At 37.3% G+C, this 20,957-nt stretch overlaps 2 protein-coding genes across 2 annotated transcripts; one reads left to right on the forward strand and one right to left on the reverse strand.

The window, feature by feature from the left end:
- Positions 1-14,698: 14,698 nt before the first annotated feature.
- On the forward strand, positions 14,699-16,945 carry LOC131078786 (uncharacterized). The gene has a single exon (XM_058016548.1). It carries the CDS (start codon positions 14,699-14,701, stop codon positions 16,943-16,945), a length of 2,247 nt encoding a protein of 748 aa, XP_057872531.1.
- Positions 16,946-18,255: 1,310 nt separating this feature from the next.
- Positions 18,256-20,384, reverse strand: LOC131078884 (expansin-B16). The gene is made up of 5 exons (XM_058016711.1): positions 20,195-20,384; positions 19,657-19,769; positions 19,282-19,466; positions 18,974-19,103; positions 18,256-18,881 (listed from the first exon to the last, which is right to left on the reverse strand). The coding sequence occupies exons 1-5, from the start codon at positions 20,349-20,351 to the stop codon at positions 18,687-18,689; spliced, it is 780 nt and encodes a 259-aa protein (XP_057872694.1). The 5' UTR covers positions 20,352-20,384; the 3' UTR covers positions 18,256-18,686.
- Positions 20,385-20,957: the final 573 nt, after the last annotated feature.

Consider the following 20,957-nt stretch of genomic DNA (forward strand, 5'->3'; position numbering starts at 1 on the left):
TATTATTATTAAATTATAGATAAAACATTCAAACACTCATTTTCACTATAATAAAACAAATTTGACATAAATCTTTTATATTTACCATATGTTATTATGAAACTTTAGATACATGAGAAACATCTTAGAATATTTTTCTTTCTTCAAGTGTCTCTAACAAAGATTTTGAACTTTTGAATATTCTCCATCCTTAATAGAAATAAAACTGTAATAACCCATCTTCATTTCCTATTTCATGTAATAACCCTCCAAAATTGATTCAACAAAAATTGAGTATTATTTTTTTTTTTCCTCATTATGTTTTATTCAATTGCATGCTCTGGGCATCCATCCAATTAGGATTAGGCATTCATCCATTCGGGATGAGCTTCTAACCATACGGGTTAGGCAATTGTCCATACGGGACGTAAAATTCCATCTATCCAATGCGGGATAGGCATCTACCCATACGGGGTAGGCATCCATCCAAATGGGATAGGAGATGCTCTGGCCAGAGACTTAGACTCATCGGGACCATTCGGGTCCTGAGCCACTCACTAAGTACTACACTCTTCTAACAAGAATGCACCGAGGTCGCCGTCCTTAGGAGTAATTAAAATTAATACAAGCTTGACTTCCGCCTCGGAATTTGGCTTAAAGCCTCGGGAAGTCAAGCGAATCCATACGGGATTCCTTCCGAGTATGCATTGAATTAAATTGATTATCTTATCTTTAATTAGGATTCTTACTCAACCAAGCCTAGACCCCACCTGCGAACGCCTGAGTACGAGGGACAACTCCGCCCCAAGACTGCCTACATACCCGCTTCGGCACGGGATCAAGGCGTAAAGTATGTAGTTCTATTTTCTAATCTATGGTTTGATGTAAACTGATTTGTGGGTACGCAACCCTTTCTAGGGTCAGTGTCCCAGACAGTTTCTCTGCGGTTGCTACCCATGATGGTAGCACTTAAGCGAAGGCTCAAGATGGCCTATTGCTTGTGGCCTAAAAAAGAAAATAACTAGATCCTAATACTTATCATGAGCGTCACCCAATTGCAAATCACTAATATCCCCTTCGAGATGAATTAAATAAATAAAGAAAGTAAATTTCATGAGGGTATTTAACTTGACCATCCTTAAAAGGGGTTTACTATGGTGTATCTCAACGGATGTGAAAATCATTTAAAAGTTATCTTATTAATTATTGATCCAAGAGGGATTACCCGCCCCTTAGATTTTAACTTCCAAATGTCCCTTATTACTCCCCGACGATTTATAGGGATGATGCCACAGACGTCGTTAATGCAGCTTTATTAGGCGTTAAGTGCTGTAGTTCAACACGACGGCATTACCCGTAAGCGTGACCCAGAGGCACCATATATACCGAACGCTGCTAGTTTTGGTTTTCCAACTTCCTTGTTTAGTTTTCTAACTACGAATAACAAAAATGAAAGCGTAAATAATTGAAGTAACTACTTGAAGTGTAATTTGCATAACAATGAAACTTGCATAATAGTAATTGCATGAAAGATATAATTATTCTATAAATAATTCGCATGCTATGAACCATTAATAAAAGGAATTAATCTATGAGAAATAAGAAGATTTAACGAGTCCAAAATACGATTACATTTAAGCATTTGTATTAATGTAAGTTAATCTCTAAAGACCAATCGAGTGTCCCAACGATTCTTAATGGGTTGAGCAATTTAATTTTAAGAGGATATAGTCTACAATTTTAGTACTTACTAAGGATAATTTAAATATGAACTTGCTACATATTAGCCCAATTTTTCTAAGTTGAAAAATGATATCTTAAAGCTTACACAAAAAAAAAATTCATTATTTCTTAAATGCTATTTCTATCAAATAAAGAAAAATTTTAATTAAATAACAAAGAGTATTAATTTCCCAATTTAAAATTTCAATCCACAAATTTGAAAGGAAAAGAAACTTTTAAATTAAACATCATATTTACTTGGTAGTATATAGCGCGCGGGGTGGGGACCATGGGTCCCATCACCCCTGCGGCCCTGCATGCGCAGGTCCACAGAGATGAGGGGACTCGTGGGCCCCTCCATACCCTGCGACGGTTACCGTGTAACCGTCCATGCACACACTGTCGCCTTTTACGTAAAACGCCGTGCGTTACGGGGTTCGAGGAAATTTAAAGTTCGAAATGATTTCTTCCTTTTTTTTTTTTGGTTATTTATATATATATATATGTTCTTATAATATTATTATTATATATATATTTTTTTCTTATACAGGAGTATTGCATTTTTATATTATTGAAATCATTCAGAGAAGGTAGATAACAGGTCTGATGGAAATAATGATAATATTCACAGATTAAATACAATGAAGCAGTAACCAGAGAGGTTCTTCTTCTCTTTTTTTTTTTTTTTTTCATTTCTTTTCTTTTCTACACAAGGAGATCTATTCACAGGGAAAGGAGTAAATTTGTTTGTACACACAGGGAGATCTATTCACAGAGAAAAGAGAAAATTGTTTGTTTATATGCACAGGTAAAATCTTTCACAAAGGGAAAATGTTAAATGTATTTTACAGAGGATTTAGAAAACCAAAAGATGAGAAATCTTAGAGAGATTGATTACAGCAAGATCCTTTCGAATACACAGTTCTGATTTTAAATCAATAACCAGAGAAAGGGATATATTTCAGACTTAAATCAACTCAATTCTAAAACTTAATAAGATATTCCAATATTTTAATCTGGATGAATCTAATTCTTATCAAAATTTTGAAATGAATGGATCTAATTTTTATCAAAAATAATCTGAAGCAATGAATCTAATTTTCATCAAATGACTCTATTCTCCTAAACCATTTAATCTATTTCTTTCAAAACTGAAACTAATTTCTTATCAAGAATTTAAAACAAATGAATCTCATTCTCATTTTAATCTACTTCTTATCTGAAACTAATTTTTTTTTTTTTTATCAAGAATCTGAAACAATGAATCAAACAATTTAATCTATTTTTTTATCAAACATTTTAATCTACTTTTTATCAAAACCTGAAACTAATTTTTATCAAGAATCTGAAACAATGAATCAAACAATTTAATCTATTTTTTTTATCAAACATTTTAATCTACTTTTTATCAAAATCTGAAACTAATTTTTATCAAGAATCTGAAACAATGACTCAAACAATTTAATCTATTTTTTTATCAAACATTTTAATGTACTTTTTATCAAATGATTCTAATTTCCTAAATAGTTTAATCAAATCTAATCTACAACAAGAATAAGATGCACGAAACTAAGTTTGAGAGAACCTGGTGCTTGAAAATGGTGTAGAGTCTTCCTTGATCCTCCAAATTTGAAGAGAAGTCCTCCCAACAAAATCTTAGCTGAAAATGAAAACTGACTACAAAGGAAAATTTTACTTGCAGAATTTCTTATGGAATAGCCAACACTCATTTTGAAACTTGTACCTCTTTTATAAAAGAAATTTCAAATTCCCACTACCTAATTATTAATTGAAAAAAAAAGAGATTCTCTCCCAATTTGGCCTCCATGCAAATTGATTAGGCTTAGTGGGAGGAGTTACATGCAAGGGTGGTGGAGAAGCCTCTAGAAGCTTCTTATTCCTCCTACGACATGTGCCTTAATTAGGGTGAGGGAAATTAAATAACCAATTAAAATATATATATATATTTTCTATGTGTGTGTGTGGTTTATTATTTTTATTCCCTTACAATATTCATTCAATAGTTTATCCAAGGAAATATAATAGAGTTTTGTATTTAAATCAAAAAGGTGATAAAGGAGGGTTGTGACATCCTCCCCCCCTTAATCTGTGCATCGTCCCGATGCACTTATTAAATGCATTCAAAAGAGTTTATAGTTCATGTTCAAAACAAAAAAGGAAACAACTGTTGCATCTCCTTAGTATCCTCCCACGTGGCATTCTTCTCGTCATACTGGTCCCATTGCACTTTGCACTGATCAACCTCTCTGTTGCGCAACTGGCACTGGCGCCTCTCCAAGATTCTGAATGGCTCTATCATTATTCCCTCCATTTCTTGGACCTGTAAAGCATCCCAATTCAAAATGTGTTTCTCATCAGGTACATACTTTTTAAGAAGAGATACATGGAAGACATCATGGATTCGGCTCAATTGGGGAGGTAAGGCCAACCGATAAGCAACTGGATTAATTCTTCCCAATATTTCAAAAGGTTCGACATAACGAGGTGCAAGCTTAGTCTTTTTCCCAAATCTTATGGAACTCTTGTGTGGCCTAACCCTTAGGAAGACTTTCTCTCCTACTTGAAACTCCCTTGGTGTTCTGTTTTTGTCTGCATAACTTTTCTGCCTATCCGAGGCTTCCTTCAATCTTTGCCTAATTTCCTTAGTTTTCCTTTCCATTTCTTTCAACATATCTGGCTCAATAATCACTCTATCTTCAAGACTATCCCAACTCAAAGGTGTTCGACATGGTCTACCATACAAAGCTTCAAAAGGTGCCATTCCCAAAGATGTTTGATATGTATTGTTGTAGGCAAAATCTACCAAGGGTAGGTACTCTTCCCATTTCCTCTGTTGGTCCATGCAGTACATGCGAAGCAGGTCTTCCATAATCTGATTTGTCCTTTCTGTCTGACCGTCGGTTTCCGGATGGTATGCGGTGCTAAAATTTAGTTGAGTTCCTAGAGCTGATTGAAGAGTGGTCCAAAACCTGGAAGTGAATCTTGCATCTCTGTCTGATATGATTTTCTCTGGTATTCCATGCAACCTAACTATCTCCTTAACGAAGCGTCTAGCCAAGGTGGGTGCATCATCCGTCAGATTTCCTGGTATAAAGTGTGCCACCTTAGTGAGTTTGTCAATTACCACCATTATTGCATCATGCCTAGAAGGTGACATGGGTAACCCTTATACAAAATCCATGCTAATAACTTGCCACTTATGTTGAGGTACATCGTGCAATTGCAACAATCCAGCTGGGTGTCTATGTTCTGCCTTTACTCTTTGACACTCCAAACATTTAGCTACATACTTGACAATATCGCTCTTCAACCCTTGCCAAAATAATAGCTTCTTTAGATCTGCATAAAGTTTGTTAACTCCTGGGTGGCCTGAATAAGGGGCATCGTGAGCCTCCGAAAGGACTACTTCCCTTAAGTTCCCTGAATTAGGAATATAGATTCTATTATTGTATCTGAGCAACCCATCTTCATCAAATGTGTACCCTTCGACCTTAGGGTCAGTCGGGTTGTGTCTTATAGTTAATTTGACTTGCTCATACCATGGGTCATGTCCTTGTTCATCCATTACTTGCCTTTTGAAAGAGGTTTTGAAGGTTGCTATAGTCATCAAGTGTCTCCTCCTACTTAAGGCATCTGCCACCCTATTTTCTTTTCCCTTAATATATTCAATTTCAAAATCATATTCACTTAGAAACTCTAACCACCTTCTTTGTCTGGCATTTAAGTGAGGTTGGGTAAAGATGTATTTTAGTCCTTGGTTGTCCGACTTAAGCTCAAAGGGCTTCCCTAGTAAGAAGTGTCTCCACTTTTGCAGGGCATGCACAATTGCTACCAACTCTAAGTCGTGGGGTGCATAATTGACTTCATGAGTCTTTAGCTTCCTAGATTCGTAAGCCACTACCCCTTCATCTTGGACAAGTACTCCTCCTAACCCTTCAATAGAAGCATTTGTTATGACTGTGAAGTGTCCATTTGGATCTGGTACCTTTAGAATGGGTGCTGAAGTTAGTTTTCCCTTCAAGATTTGAAATGCCTTATCACTTTGCTCGGTCCATACAAACCTTTTGCCCTTCCTTTGCAACGAGGTGATGGGGTTTGCTATCTTAGAGAATCCTTCCACAAACCTCCTATAGTAACCTGCTAGCCCCATAAAGCTTCTTACCTCTGAAACATTCTTAGGGATTGGCCATTCTACTATCGCCTTTATTTTATCTGGGTCGACTGCTATTCCTTCCTTTGATATTATATGCCCAAGATAGTGAATCTTTTCCTCAAAGAAGGCACATTTGGACAATTTTCCATATAACTTATGTTCTCTCAATCTTTGCAAAACAATTTGTAGATGCGCTAAATGTTCCTCTTCATTTCTAGAGTAAATCAATATGTCATCCAAAAATACCAAAACAAATTTATCCAAGTAGTCATGAAATACACTATTCATCAGGTTCATGAATGCAGCTGGGGCATTAGTTACTCCAAAAGGAACTACTGTGAATTCATAATGTCCATACCTCGTCCTGAAAGCTGTCTTCGGAATGTCTTCTTCCTTAATTCTGAGTTGATGATACCCTGACCGAAGATCTATCTTTGAGAAAACTGCCGCTCCTTTCATTTGGTCAAAAAGGTCCTCTATGCGAGGTAAGGGATACCTATTCTTTATGGTGACTTTGTTCAACATCCTATAGTCGATGCATAGCCTTAAGGTTCCATCCTTCTTCTTAACAAATAAAACTGGTGCTCCCCATGGCGATACACTTGGTCTTATTAATCCCTTAGCTAAGAGTTCCTCTAATTGCATTTTGAGCTCTTGTAATTCGGTTGTGTTCATCCGGTAAGGTGCCTTTGATACTGGTTCAGCTCCTGGGAGTACTTCGATAGAAAATTCAAACTTTCTCTTAGGGGGTAAACCGGGTAATTCTTCTGGAAAAACATCCTTAAACTCCTTTAAGAAAGGGGTATTTTCAAATATTGGGGTATTTTCCTCCTTTCCTTCTTCAATTTCAACCATAAAGATTTGTCCTCCTCTTCTCCTTTCCTTCTTTAATTGCATTGCTGAGATAGTTTCTATATTAATGGGTTTAAACTTTCCTTGGATTTTGACCCTTTTCCCCCATCATCCAAACATTCAACAACTTTACTATAACAATCTACATTAGCTTGATGGTCTGCTAACCAACTCATTCCCATAATTACATCATATAATCCTAAGGGTGCCACATAGAGATCTACCCTTGTTTCGAACTCAGGGAATTGTACCCTTGCCCTCGGTAGACACTTAGTTACTTCCCTAGTTGCCTTATCCCCATATTGATCCATCCATGATGACTCCATTTGATTAACTTTTAATGCATATTTGTTTACTAATTCAGGTGAGATGAAACATTCAGATGATCCAGTGTCAATTAGAATTGATATTGGTTGTTCAAATAGTGTACCCGTAGTTTCCACGGGAACATTCTGGTATCTTCTTCTTTGGTTCCTAACCGCTGCATGAATCCTCTGTTGGGGCCCTTGTTGGGGTTGATTGGCCCTAATTTGTCCTTGCATCCTGGGGCACTCTCTAGCAAAATGATTTTCCCCGCACATAAAGTATCCGCTTGGAGGACCTCTCCTACCTTGATTTCTAGGGGGGTCATTCCTTGTTTCATTTCCCCTGGGTGGATAAGTTATCCTGTTCTGCTGGTCATTCCTGTTATAGTTGCCCCTGTTATCATTGCCCCTGTTATTATTGCCCCTGTTATTATTGCCCCTGTTATTATCATTTCCATTCCTCTGATATTGGTTAGGCGGTGGTCTCCTTTCGGAAGAGTTATTCCTTTGACCCTTGTTGAAATTAGTGTTTCCATTGAATTCTTGCTTCCTTTTAAATGAGTGGTTCCCATTATAGTTCCATCCTGCTAGTGTTTGAATCTTCCTCTCTTGCCTTAGGGACTTTTCAAGTACTTCGTTCATATTTCTGGGTCCATGCATATCAACCTTTGCCCCTATGTTGGTATTCAGCCCCAAAATGAATTTCCTTGCTTGGCCTTCTTCATCCTTTTGGTACATAGGTACATATTTAAGCAACTTGGCGAACTTATCCCAATATTGTTGAACGGATAGGGACCCTTGACGTAGATTATGGAATTCTGTCACTTTTTCATCAAAGAACAATTGAGGGAGCCACCTATCTCGAAAATGGTGAACAAATTGATCCCATGTGATCATATCCCTGTTATACCCATTTTGTTCCTTGGTGTTGGTCCACCAACTAGCCGCCTCCCCTGTGAGTTGATAGGAGCCCCATAAAGCCTTGGTTGTTTCGCTAAAATCTCTTAGCTCAAAATATTTTTCCATTTCATTTAGCCAATTCTCAGCCCCTTCACCAATCTGCCTCCCATCGAACTTAGGAGGGCTGATTTTCTTTAAATCCTTGGAGAGTTCCAATATGTTATTTTCCTTTCCATTACCCATCACATTTCCTTGATTGCTACCAGGGTTTCCATTCTCGGTACCACTTCTGTTCTCATAGTCATTCTGCCTTTCCCTAAGGTCCTACAGTGATTGTTCCAGGAAGTCGATTTTATCTCTTTGTTCGGTTAGAAGGTCGATTATAGCTTGGACCCCATCTCCGTTATTCCCTAGGTTGTGTCGAACCTCTTCATGATCTTCCTCATGGTTTCCTTCATGGTTTTCTTCATGGTTTTCCTCATGGTTTTCCTCCCTTTGACTCCTAGTACATCTTCCATTACCCCTTCCTCTTCCTCTTCCTCTTCCTCTTCCTCTTCCTCTTGCCATTCTAGGTTTTACCTGAAAGTTAAATTATGTAGTTAGTTTTTTTTTTTTTTGTAGAATAAAATTTAATTTCTATTATTGTAAAACATTCCCTTAGTTGAATAAATTGAAGTGAGCACAAGGCCTAGATTTGAACCTTTTCTCTGATACCACATGTAATAACCCATCTTCATTTCCTATTTCATGTAATAACCCTCCAAAATTGATTCAACAAAAATTGAGTATTATTATTTTTTTTCCTCATTATGTTTTATTCAATTGCATGCTCTGGGCATCCATCCAATTAGGATTAGGCATTCATCCATTCGGGATGAGCTTCTAACCATACGGGTTAGGCAATTGTCCATACGGGACGTAAAATTCCATCTATCCAATACGGGATAGGCATCTACCCATATGGGGTAGGCATCCATCCAAACGGGATAGGAGATGCTCTGGCCAGAGACTTAGACTCATCGGGACCATTCGGGTCCTGAGCCACTCACTAAGTACTACACTCTTCTAACAAGAATGCATCGAGGTCGCCGTCATTAGGAGTAATTAAAATTAATACAAGCTTGACTTCCGCCTCAGAATTTGGCTTAAAGCCTCGGGAAGTCAAGCGAATCCATACGGGATTCCTTCTGAGTATGCATTGAATTAAATTGATTATCTTATCTTTAATTAGGATTCTTACTCAACCAAGCCTAGACCCCACCCGCGAACGCCTGAGTACGAGGGACAACTCCGTCCCAAGACTACCTACATACCCGCTTCGGCACGGGATCAAGGCGTAAAGTATGTAGTTCTATTTTCTAATCTATGGTTTGATGTAAACTGATTTGTGGGTACGCAACCCTTTCTAGGGTCAGTGTCCCAGATAGTTTCTCTGCGGTTGCTACCCACGATGGTAGCACTTAAGCGAAGGCTCAAGATGGCCTATTGCTTGTGGCCTAAAAAAGAAAATAACTAGATCCTAATACTTATCATGAGCGTCACCCAATTGCAAATCACCAATATCCCCTTCGAGATGAATTAAATAAATAAAGAAAGTAAATTTCATGAGGGTATTTAACTTGACCATCCTTAAAAGGGGTTTACTATGGTGTATCTCAACGGATGTGAAAATCATTTAAAAGTTATCTTATTAATTATCGATCCAAGAGGGATTACCCGCCCCTTGGATTTTAACTTCCAAATGTCCCTTATTACTCCCCGACGATTTATAGGGACGATGCCATAGACGTTGTTAATGCAGCTTTATTAGGCGTTAAGTGCAATAGTTCAACACGACGGCATTACCCGTAAGCGTGACCCAGAGGCACCATATATACCGAACGCTGCTAGTTTTGGTTTTCCAACTTCCTTGTTTAGTTTTCTAACTACGAATAACAAAAATGAAAGCGTAAATAATTGAAGTAACTACTTGAAGTGTAATTTGCATAACAATGAAACTTGCATAATAGTAATTGCATGAAAGATATAATTATTCTATAAATAATTCGCATGCTATGAACCATTAATAAAAGCAATTAATCTATGAGAAATAAGAAGATTTAACGAGTCCAAAATACGATTACATTTAAGCATTTGTATTAATGTAAGTTAATCTCTAAAGACCAATCGAGTGTCCCAACGATTCTTAATGGGTTGAGCAATTTAATTTTAAGAGGATATAGTCTACAATTTTAGTACTTACTAAGGATAATTTAAATATGAACTTGCTACATATTAGCCCAATTTTTCTAAGTCGAAAAACGATATCTTAAAGCTTACACAAAAAAAAAATTCATTATTTCTTAAATGCTATTTCTATCAAATAAAGAAAAATTTTAATTAAATAACAAAGAGTATTAATTTCCCAATTTAAAATTTCAATCCACAAATTTGAAAGGAAAAGAAACTTTTAAATTAAACATAATATTTACTTGGTAGTATATAGGGCGCGGGGTGGGGACCATGGGTCCCATCACCCCTGCGGCCCTGCATGCATAGGTCCGCAGAGATGAGGGGACCCGCAGGCCCCTCCGTACCCTGCGATGGTTACCGTGTAACCGTCCATGCACACACTGTCGCCTTTTACGTAAAACGCCGTGCGTTACGGGGTTCGAGGAAATTTAAAGTTCGAAATGATTTCTTCCTTATTTTTTTTTGGTTATTTATTTATATATATATGTTCTTATAATATTATTATTATATATTTTTTTTTTTCTTATACAGGAGTATTGCATTTTTATATTATTGAAATCATTCAGAGAAGGTAGATAACAGGTCTGATGGAAATAATGATAATATTCACAGATTAAATACAATGAAGCAGTAACCAGAGAGGTTCTTCTTCTCTTTTTTTTTTTTTTTTTTCATTTCTTTTGTTTTCTACACAGGGAGATCTATTCACAGGGAAAGGAGTAAATTTGTTTGTACACACAGGGAGATCTGTTCACAGAGAAAAGAGAAAATTGTTTGTTTATATGCACAGGGAAAATCTTTCACAGAGGGGAAATGTTAAACGTATTTTACAGAGGATTTAGAAAACTAGAAGATGAGAAATCTTAGAGAGATTGATTACAACAAGATCCTTTCGAATACACAGTTTTGATTTTAAATCAATAACCAAAGAAAGGGATATATTTCAGACTTAAATCAACTCAATTCTAAAACTTAATAAGATATTCCAATGATTTAATCTGGATGAATCTAATTCTTATCAAAATTTTGAAATGAATGGATCTGGCGAACTGTGCGAAAAACGGAGCGAATTGTGCGAAAAACTGCAAAGCAAGTTTGAAAAAATCTTGACGTCTATCAGGCAAGTTGCCTGATGGTGGCGTCACCACCTGCGGCCGCGGGTGATCCCGGCAGCTCCGGGCAACACCTGGCACCTCGGCCCGCTTCCCCAGCTCCCTCCTCTACGGCGCGTTATGAAGACACAGGCGATCATAATGGATCGCACGTGCAGAATTTACTTGATGGTTGCAATGACGGTGAAGCCGGTATTGCACCCACCATTTCTCGACCTAAATCGTTTTCTGAGGCTGTGGCTTCCACGGCTGGTTTCAATGGTAAAGCCAAGTTTGATGTTATCTCCCCTAGCTCGAATGAAGTGCCATCAGAAGCTGGTAAGAGCCCCTCGGCTCCCTTTGTATCTCTTTCTATTATTCCTAACTCTGATATGCTGGATGAAATATTAAAGGAAAAGAATAGGCTGTGTAATCTCGCAATTTTCTTTTCGGCCACTGAAATTGATAAGTGCCCGCCAAGGAAATTTATGGATGATTGGTTTCAAAATTTCTGGAATAATAAGCTAGGTTACCATATTTCGTTCTGTAGACAGATTCAAAAGGGTCTGTATGTTGTATTTTTTGTTAATTCGGAGGCTCAAAAGGAAGTTTTGAAAAGACAATTCTGGTCTGTGGGTGCATCAACCTTTAGGGCTCTTGCATGGTCGCCAGATGTACTCCATGACGAGGTGCTGGCTTTAGCTGCCCCTAGATGGGTATTAGTTAAAAACGTTCCGCCCTTTCTTTGGCATTTTTTGCCTCAGTTGATGGAGCCGCTTGGAAAAATGATCCGTATGGACGAATCTGCGCGGCTTGTCCCCAATATGGACGCTAGACTGCTCATCTCTCTGTTACCTGGCAAAGAAATCCCTGAGTCTATTGTGGTTGATATTGTGAATGAGTCTTTTACCTGTCGTCTTGAGGTCTTGGGTGGTCTGAATGCATGCTTCCTTTGCCGCAAGGAAGGCCATCTTAGGCGTGATTGTCCTATTATTAAGAGGAATCTTCCTAGAAACCCTAAAGTTGTCCATACTACCCCACCTGTTAATGATGGAAGCCCTTCTGGCGTCCAGTGTACCCCTCCTTCCAAAGAAAATATTGATGCAGGTACTAAGGTTAATAATGCATCCGCCCCGACCAGTGCCGTTGACAATAGTAACCCTGTGTGTTCAACCCTGTCACCGGTTTCCGACAATACGCCCCGTGATGTCTCTGGCCCCACCGTGGAAACCCAACCATCCATTGTGGACTTTTCTGGCATTGATCTTAATTCCGATGATGGTTTTATTTTGGTTCGCGATAAAAAAAAGTGGAAAGCAAATCATGGTTCAGGGATAAGGAAAGAGGCGAGTACTACTAAGAACATGCATAATACTAATACCCACCTGGGGGCTGTCTCTACCGCTAACTGTCATGTGAGTGCGGGTAATCTTGGAAGTAACAATATCAATTCGGGGAAAGAGACTGTCATCTCGCTTTCTGCTACCCAATGTTCTGGAAAGAAAAAGGAGACTCCTCAAAAAAATTTTAAAGAGATTGAGGATGGATACATGCTGGAAGTCATTCCAGCGGGTCCACCCATTGAAAGCCAAGCTGTTACTCCCTACATGGATGTTGACTCTGGTTCTGTTAAAGGCGGTAATTTTGCATCACCTCAGCTTAACTAAGTTCCTCATGAATTTCTTATCTTGGAACATTAGGGGGCTCGAGTCTCTTGACAGGAAATTTGTTATTAAGCGGGTTTTATCTTCTCAGCAGAACATTGATTTTTTTATGTTACAGGAAATTAAATCTACTGGTTTTAAATTAGATACTAATCTTAATTTCATATGGAAGGATGCAGTTAAATTTTACACAAATCATGATAGAGGCAGAGGGGGAGTCGCCATATTGGCTAACCCTAAGTGGGAAAAGTCCATCGTCCAACATGGCTGCTCCCCATGTCAAAGGGCGGTGTGGTGTATCCTTGAACAGGACCACCTCCCCTTTGGCATATGCTCTATTTATGCTCCTAATGATGCCAAAGAAAGAGGTAATTTGTGGGACTGGTTATGCTCCCTGCCTGAAATCCCCTGGTTCTTTGGGGGTGACTTCAATATGATAGAATCGCAGGAGGATAAAATTGGTGGTAATTTGTTTAATTGGAATAATAATGAGTTGGATCACTGGAATAGATTCATTAGTACCAATAACCTTTTCGACCCGCTGACTGGTAATAAAGCCATCCACCAAGGCCTTTGGCACACCTGGTGCAACTTTCAACAGGGTCCTCCAGGATCTATTCTAGACTTGATCATTTTTATGCGAACAAATTCTTTTTTACCTTCATTCCTTGTGATTCTGGCAGCATCGTTAAAACTATTGCCACTACTCTTTCTGATCACCACCCTATTCTTGCTCGTGTTAACTTCATTTCTACTCCTGCAAATCCTTCCCCCAGGAAGCACAAATTCATTCTTAATACCAGTCTTCTTATGGACGATGACGTCCTGGTTGCATTGCAGATTATCAATGGTATTAATAAACTTAATTTTCGGAATTGTTCTAAGTTAGATATGTGGCTATACAATATTTCTACCTGGACGAGCTTCCTTCAAACGATTGGCCAAAAGAAGGCCAAGGACTTCAGGTTTGCTGAAAAACAGTTGAACATTAACTTGCAAATCGCTGAGTATAATGTGTAGGCCAATCCTTCTGATCCCAATCGGCTATCTCAGGTTCTTGCAGCCAAAGATGCGCTTAGAAATCACCAACAGATTAAGATTAGGGGAGCTAAGATTAGGTCTAGGGCGCACTGGTTACAGGTGGGTGACAAAGGTTCTAAGTTTTTTTTTAATCTCCTTAAGCACAAGCATTCTAAAGAATACATTGATATGCTATCCATAGATGACCAGGAGATCTCCGACCCTTATGCTATATCATGTGCGTTTGCTGACTACTATAAAACTCTGTTTTCTTCTGATGATTCGATGGAGGCCGATAATTATAGATCCAAGTGCAGGTCGCTTATCCCCACTAAGCTTGATCCTAATGATGTCACCAGGCTAGCTGAGCCTATTTCCTTAAGTGAGATTGAGGCTGCGGTTCTTGCCCTAAATAATGATAAGGCCCCGGGTCCGGATGGTTTCCCTGTGGAATTCTATAAGGCTAACTTAAACTGGATTAGTAAAGACCTTCTGGATTTATATAATGAAGCTATTTCTAAAGGCTCCCTAGGACCAGATATTAATAAAGGCACTATCAAGCTGCTCCCTAAAGAGGGCAATAAGGCTCTCATCAAAAACTAGAGGCCCATTACATTGCTCAATGTGTCATATAAGGTTCTTGCCAAAGTCCTTGCTCTTAGATTAGTCAATATTCTACCTAAATTTATTAATCCCTCACAGACCGGCTTCATTAAAGGCAGGTATATTCTTGAAAATCTGATCACCAGTTGGGAAGCCATGGATTGGGCTAAGGCTTCCCAACAGAACGCTGCTATGCTGCTTCTTGACTTTGAGAAGGCATATGATAGAATTGAATGGAAATTCGTCTTAATGATGTTGGAAGCCTTTGGATTCCCCCCTTTTTTTTGCCTTGCTATTCAAACCCTCCTGAAGGACGCCTGTGCTACTGTTGAGGTCAATGGTATTCCCTCCCCCTCATTCCCCCTTAGTAGGTCTATCAGACAGGGGTGTCCGTTAGCCCCTGCGTTATTTGTCATTGCGTCTGAAGCTTTATTTTTTATCCTTAGAGATTTTTTTGTTTCCCCTAATGTCAGAGGTATCTGCCTTCCTAATAATGAAGAGCTCCTGAATTGTCAGTTTGCAGATGACACTGCTCTTTTCTTCATTCTTACTGAGAATAACTTCAATGCTCTTAAAGGTAAATTGGATCTCTTTTGTTCTGCTTCGGGAGCTCGTATATCCCATGCCAAGTCAATATGTCTTGGTTGGGATGAGTTTCCTCCTGAGTGGTTTGCTAGTTCTGGCTTTTTATGGGGCGGCCCTAGTAAAATTGTGAAATATCTGGGGATACCCTTTTCTGTGGACCCCTCCCTCAAAAATATGTGGCTTTGGATCAAGGACAAGATCCTCAATAAGCTTAATAAATGGCACAATAGAACTCTTTCGCTAGCCGGTAGGATCCAAGTTTGCCAAAAAATATTATCATCATACAGTATATATTACTCGTCTGCTTGGTTGTTTAGCAACTACCAAATTCAAGAAATTCAAAGTGCTATTAGAACTTTCCTTTGGTCTGATGGCAAAGGTGTTAAGAAGCATCATTCTGTTAAATGGTCCTGGTGTCATGTTGATAAGATTCTCGGGGGACTTGGCCTAAAGGATCTCAGCATTCAGGGTATCGCTCTCTCCTCTAAATGGATATTTCACTCCCTGGAAGGTAATAACCCTTGGAAGGTTCTTGTTAGACATAATATTGAGAGAGGGTTCCCCAGGAAGGCTAAATTTTGGAAAAATCTCCCGTTAGGTGATCTTCTTCTTGGTGACTTTCCTGTCACTGTTCAAGGTTCGGCTGTGTTTAAGTCAATTTGGAAGGCTTGGGATATTGCTAAGAAACACTTATCTAATAAGGACAGTTATTATAAGGACCAACTGCATGGTGAAAGGTCTATTTGGTGGAATCTTATTGTTCATGGGAAGCCCCTTGCTCTTTCGCAAGGATGCTCTGCCAAGGCTTGGGCTATGAAAGGGATCCAGCTGTTCGCTGATCTCTTTGAGTCTGATCACCTTCTATCCTGGGAGACTATCAAAAACAAGTTTAACATACCTGATTCTCAAAAGAAGACATACAGTATGATTCGATTGGCCGTCAGAAACATTCCTACAATGTGCCATGTCGACTCTCATAGATATCTCCATTGCAGGTGGCCAAATGGTGTGGTCTTGTCAAAAATCAAAGCCAAGGATATTTATGCTGTTCTCAATCAGTCTCATGATATCATTAATCATGTTAACAAGGTTTGGTACTCTTCTTTAGATGTTAAAGTTTGGAACAAGTTGTTCTCTCTCTTATGGAGGATGACTATTGATCCAAAAATTAATTGTTTTAAATGGCTGGTTTTACTTGATAAGCTCCCCGTTAAATTTTGCAACTCTGACTCTGATTTGTGCTCATTGTGTAGACTCCCCGAAACTGGGAGGCATATTCTATTTGACTGTCTCTTTGCCAAAGAAATATGGGGCATGTTTGGAATTTTCTATCCGATTTCTGCTAGTATTCTTGATATTATCACTGGTCATATTTCTGGTATTCCTAAAGATGCTAATATGTTCTGGAACATGCTTTCTTCTAATATTTTGTGGCAGCTTTGGAAGTGCAGGAATGAGGAGAAATACCAAGGTAAGCCAAGGGCTCTTACGGAGTTTTCCAGGAAACTCACACACTTTAAAATTTTCATGCAGGTTCAGGTTTCTATGATTATGGAGAGGAAGAAGTTGAAAAGGTTTCTCAAGGCGGGACAGGCTACATTCTATTACTATGAGCTAAAGAACGGTTATATGTGGCGAAGAACCCTTGAAGACTTACGGGCTTTTGAAAGTGCGTGCAATAAACTCAAGGAAGAAATCAGAAAGAGTGCTAATACGAGGATGGACGAGATTGCTTTACTCTCCCAGGTGCAAGCTCACAAAAGTATAATCTGGATGGAAGGCCCTCTCGGTTGGACTGCCTGGGTGGACAATTTCTAGGATGCTCCTCTTTAAGTTATATTTACTTTTTCTCCATATATGTACTAAAGTGTAATTTCCGGTGGTGACTCATTTTTTGATGTACTCGTTCTGAGCTGTTTTGGGCTCCTCTGTTGAACACCTTATTATCAATATAAAAAATGAATGGATCTAATTTTTATCAAAAATAATCTGAAGCAATGAATCTAATTTTCATCAAATGACTCTATTCTCCTAAACCATTTAATCTATTTCTTTCAAAACTGAAACTAATTTCTTATCAAGAATTTAAAACAAATGAATCTCATTCTCATTTTAAGCTACTTCTTATCTGAAACTAATTTTTTTTTTTTTTTTATCAAGAATCTGAAACAATGAATCAAACAATTTAATCTATTTTTTTATCAAACATTTTAATCTACTTTTTATCAAAACCTGAAACTAATTTTTATCAAGAATCTGAAACAATGAATCAAACAATTTAATCTATTTTTTTTATCAAACATTTTAATCTACTTTTTATCAAAATCTGAAACTAATTTTTATCAAGAATCTGAAACAATGACTCAAACAATTTAATCTATTTTTTTATCAAACATTTTAATCTACTTTTTATCAAATGATTCTAATTTCCTAAATAGTTTAATCAAATCTAATCTACAACAAGAATAAGATGCACGAAACTAAGTTTGAGAGAACCTGGTGCTTGAAAATGGTGTAGAGTCTTCCTTGATCCTCCAAATTTGAAGAGAAGTCCTCCCAACAAAATCTTAGCTGAAAATGAAAACTGACTACAAAGGAAAATTTTACTTGCAAAATTTCTTATGGAATAGCCAACACTCATTTTGAAACTTGTACCTCTTTTATAAAAGAAATTTCAAATTCCCACTACCTAATTATTAATTGAAAAAAAAAGAGATTCTCTCCCAATTTGGCCTCCATGCAAATTGATTAGGCTTAGTGGGAGGAGTTACATGCAAGAGTGGTGGAGAAGCCTCTAGAAGCTTCTTATTCCTCCTACGACATGTGCCTTAATTAGGGTGAGGGAAATTAAATAACCAATTAAAATATATATATATATATATATATATATATTTTCTATGTGTGTGTGTGGTTTATTATTTTTATTCCCTTACAATATTCATTCAATAGTTTATCCAAGGAAATATAATAGAGTTTTGTATTTAAATCAAAAAGGTGATAAAGGAGGGTTGTGACAAAAACAATATTCAATCCTATTTAATAACAATCTCCATAAATAATTATGAATATTGGACATCATGTAATAATTTGGCAATGGGTCAAATTCTAAGAAGAGATAATTTCACATACAATGTCTTGATAATATGATATTTTCGTTACAAAAGTCCCATATGAAATGAAAATTGACTATAGATGACAAGAAGTATAGGTAGATAACATTGGAATTTAGATTGAAAAAGACTATTATATTATAATAATATTTAAGATAAAGTGGATGAAACCACAGACGGTAGCAGCCACCTTTACAAACCAACAGTACAGTTTCTTCAACACTAGTTTTGGCATATGAAACAATGCCTTCAGAACTGGTTGGAAATGGCAGAAAACAAAGGAAACTGCAGTACTAGTTTTGGCATATGAAACAATGCCTTCAGAACTGATTGGAAATGGCAGAAAAGAAAGGAAACTGCAGTAGATAATACAAAATAGTTTGATATGGTTTGTAGATGCATGGTATGGTGAATATGCTGGATGCGGAGGAAATTATTCTGAATGATAATCAGTCATAATTAACAACAGATGTGTATGTAGCACTAGGTTGCCAATCTTTTGGAATGACATTGTATGACGTAAGTGTCTTTCCTGAAGAAAGAGATTTCAATCTAATTGAGAATGGAGCATTCAAAGGACCTTCATCTAAAGACCAGTAGGCACCCCATAATTGTTTGAGTCCTTTCCATGTATCTGAGTTATCCTGAAACCAAACAATTAATAAATTTATTGAGAATATTATTCTATATAATTGTGTTATAAAAACTTATATTGAAAACATAAATTATATCTTACTTGTTTTAGATCGACTTCTTGAAGATCACCATCTCCATCCTCATACTCAATAAGGACAGAGAACCAATAATTAGTTGACCCTTCATTCACATGGAATGCAATCTTCTTACCCGGATACTCACAAGATACTCTGATAAATAAAAAGAAAAATATCAATGAAAATAATTGAAATGTTGTTATATTTCAGACTTTAGTTTCATGTTGACTTTAAGAATGTGACTATTTCCGCCCACTCTTTTTGAATATCTATAATTTTAAATATATTCTAAACACTTATTTATCACAAACATTTTAATATTTTAAAATACCTTTTAAATAAAATGGAAACCCTCCCTTCATTAAGGAGACTAGAAATTTTGGCAGGACCAACTGCCATGTCTGAAAAGGCAGTTCCACTAAGATCAAAATGATTAGATGGGCACCCTGGACATTCATCTGTAATGACTACATTCACAGGTGTTTGTGAACATACACTGCTCTCCTTACATTTTACCTGAAATCACGAGTCTAAATCAATAGAAGAAAAGACTTTTCAATGATAAAACTCTTAAAAAAACAAATTCAAAATCCACAAAACTAATATAAACCTCTATCAAAATAATCCTCCATTTTAAAAGTGTTTCCAAAGCCAAGAACCATATGAGTTACAAAGTGAAACTTGCAAATCATAAGCTCTAATATACCTGATAGCATTCTCCACAGCCTTTACCACCTTTGAACAGATCTGGACTTCCTGCACTTACTCTTGATCCAAAGGGTGCACTCTTCACAAGGCTACCATATCCACAGGCTCCACCTGAAATCACAATCAATTGATATATATACACAGTCATACACAAGGTTCTGATTAGGTAAAATGGAATAGGGTCCGAACCCATTTACAAAATAGTCATTAATCATATAAAAGATTAATATGAGTACAAGAAAAGTATGTAAAAAGTATATTTTATAGACGACTGAGAAAGCATATAGACAAGCAAAAAGTGAAACAATGAATTCTATCGTCGCCAAAGACAGCCTCTGCATTAGACTGACAAGAAGAGATATTGTAATGGTAAAGTTGTCATCTATATACACAGTCATACAAAATGTTTTGATTAGATAAAGCGGAATAGAGCCCAAACCCATCTACAAAAGGGCCATTAGTGCTACAAAAGATTAACTTGGGTACAAGGAAAGTATATAAAGAATATATTCTATGATGGTTGTTGGTGTGAATACCTTCACTTCCATCTCCATTAGGACTGCCATACCATGTAGCAGTAGCTTCCTGCCAATCTGCCTCCTCCTCCACATTATATCTCACATTTGAACTCAAACCAACTTCAAAACTTGCCATTAACAACACTACTGTCACCACCACAGACAGGCAAGCCATTGCTACTTGAAAAACAACAGTAGAAAAGGTTGTAGAAGCTATGAAGAGCTGTGAAAATGTAAGGAAAGTGGTCTTCTTTTATAACAGTTTAGAAGAGCTTTTAGGGTATAGAATTCAATCCTATCAACTGTCAACTGATTTGTTTGTAGTGCAGATTTTCTACACATTTTCAAATCAGTTTTGTCTGGTAAAGTAGAATAAACAAGCCCACTTTGATTATACCATAAGCGGATTTTGTGCATTTGATTGTGTTAAAAGAAACTATGAGAGTCATAATAATTAGAATTTTGATACTGGGTATTCTTAACATGGGAGATTGTAGACATTTGGAGCAATGGGGTTGAATTAGGAGGGCTGTGAAAGTGAAAGTATTTGACAAAAGATTGGATTGGATTAAAGATTTAGGAGCGCACATGGATATATGGAGAAAATCCAAAGTTATTTCTACATTTTCAAGAAGATGATGTGTTTAATTTCTCATTCATGTTACACGTTATTTTTGAAGTGGAAATGAAATAAATTGAGTCAACAGTGATTCTCGTCAGCATGTCATAATAGACTTTTTCTGTCTTATAATAAGCTAATGTATGAGGACAAATATAGAGA

Source organism: Cryptomeria japonica, chromosome 2 (genome assembly GCF_030272615.1).
Source record: "Cryptomeria japonica chromosome 2, Sugi_1.0, whole genome shotgun sequence".
Taxonomy (NCBI): Eukaryota; Viridiplantae; Streptophyta; class Pinopsida; order Cupressales; family Cupressaceae; genus Cryptomeria; species Cryptomeria japonica.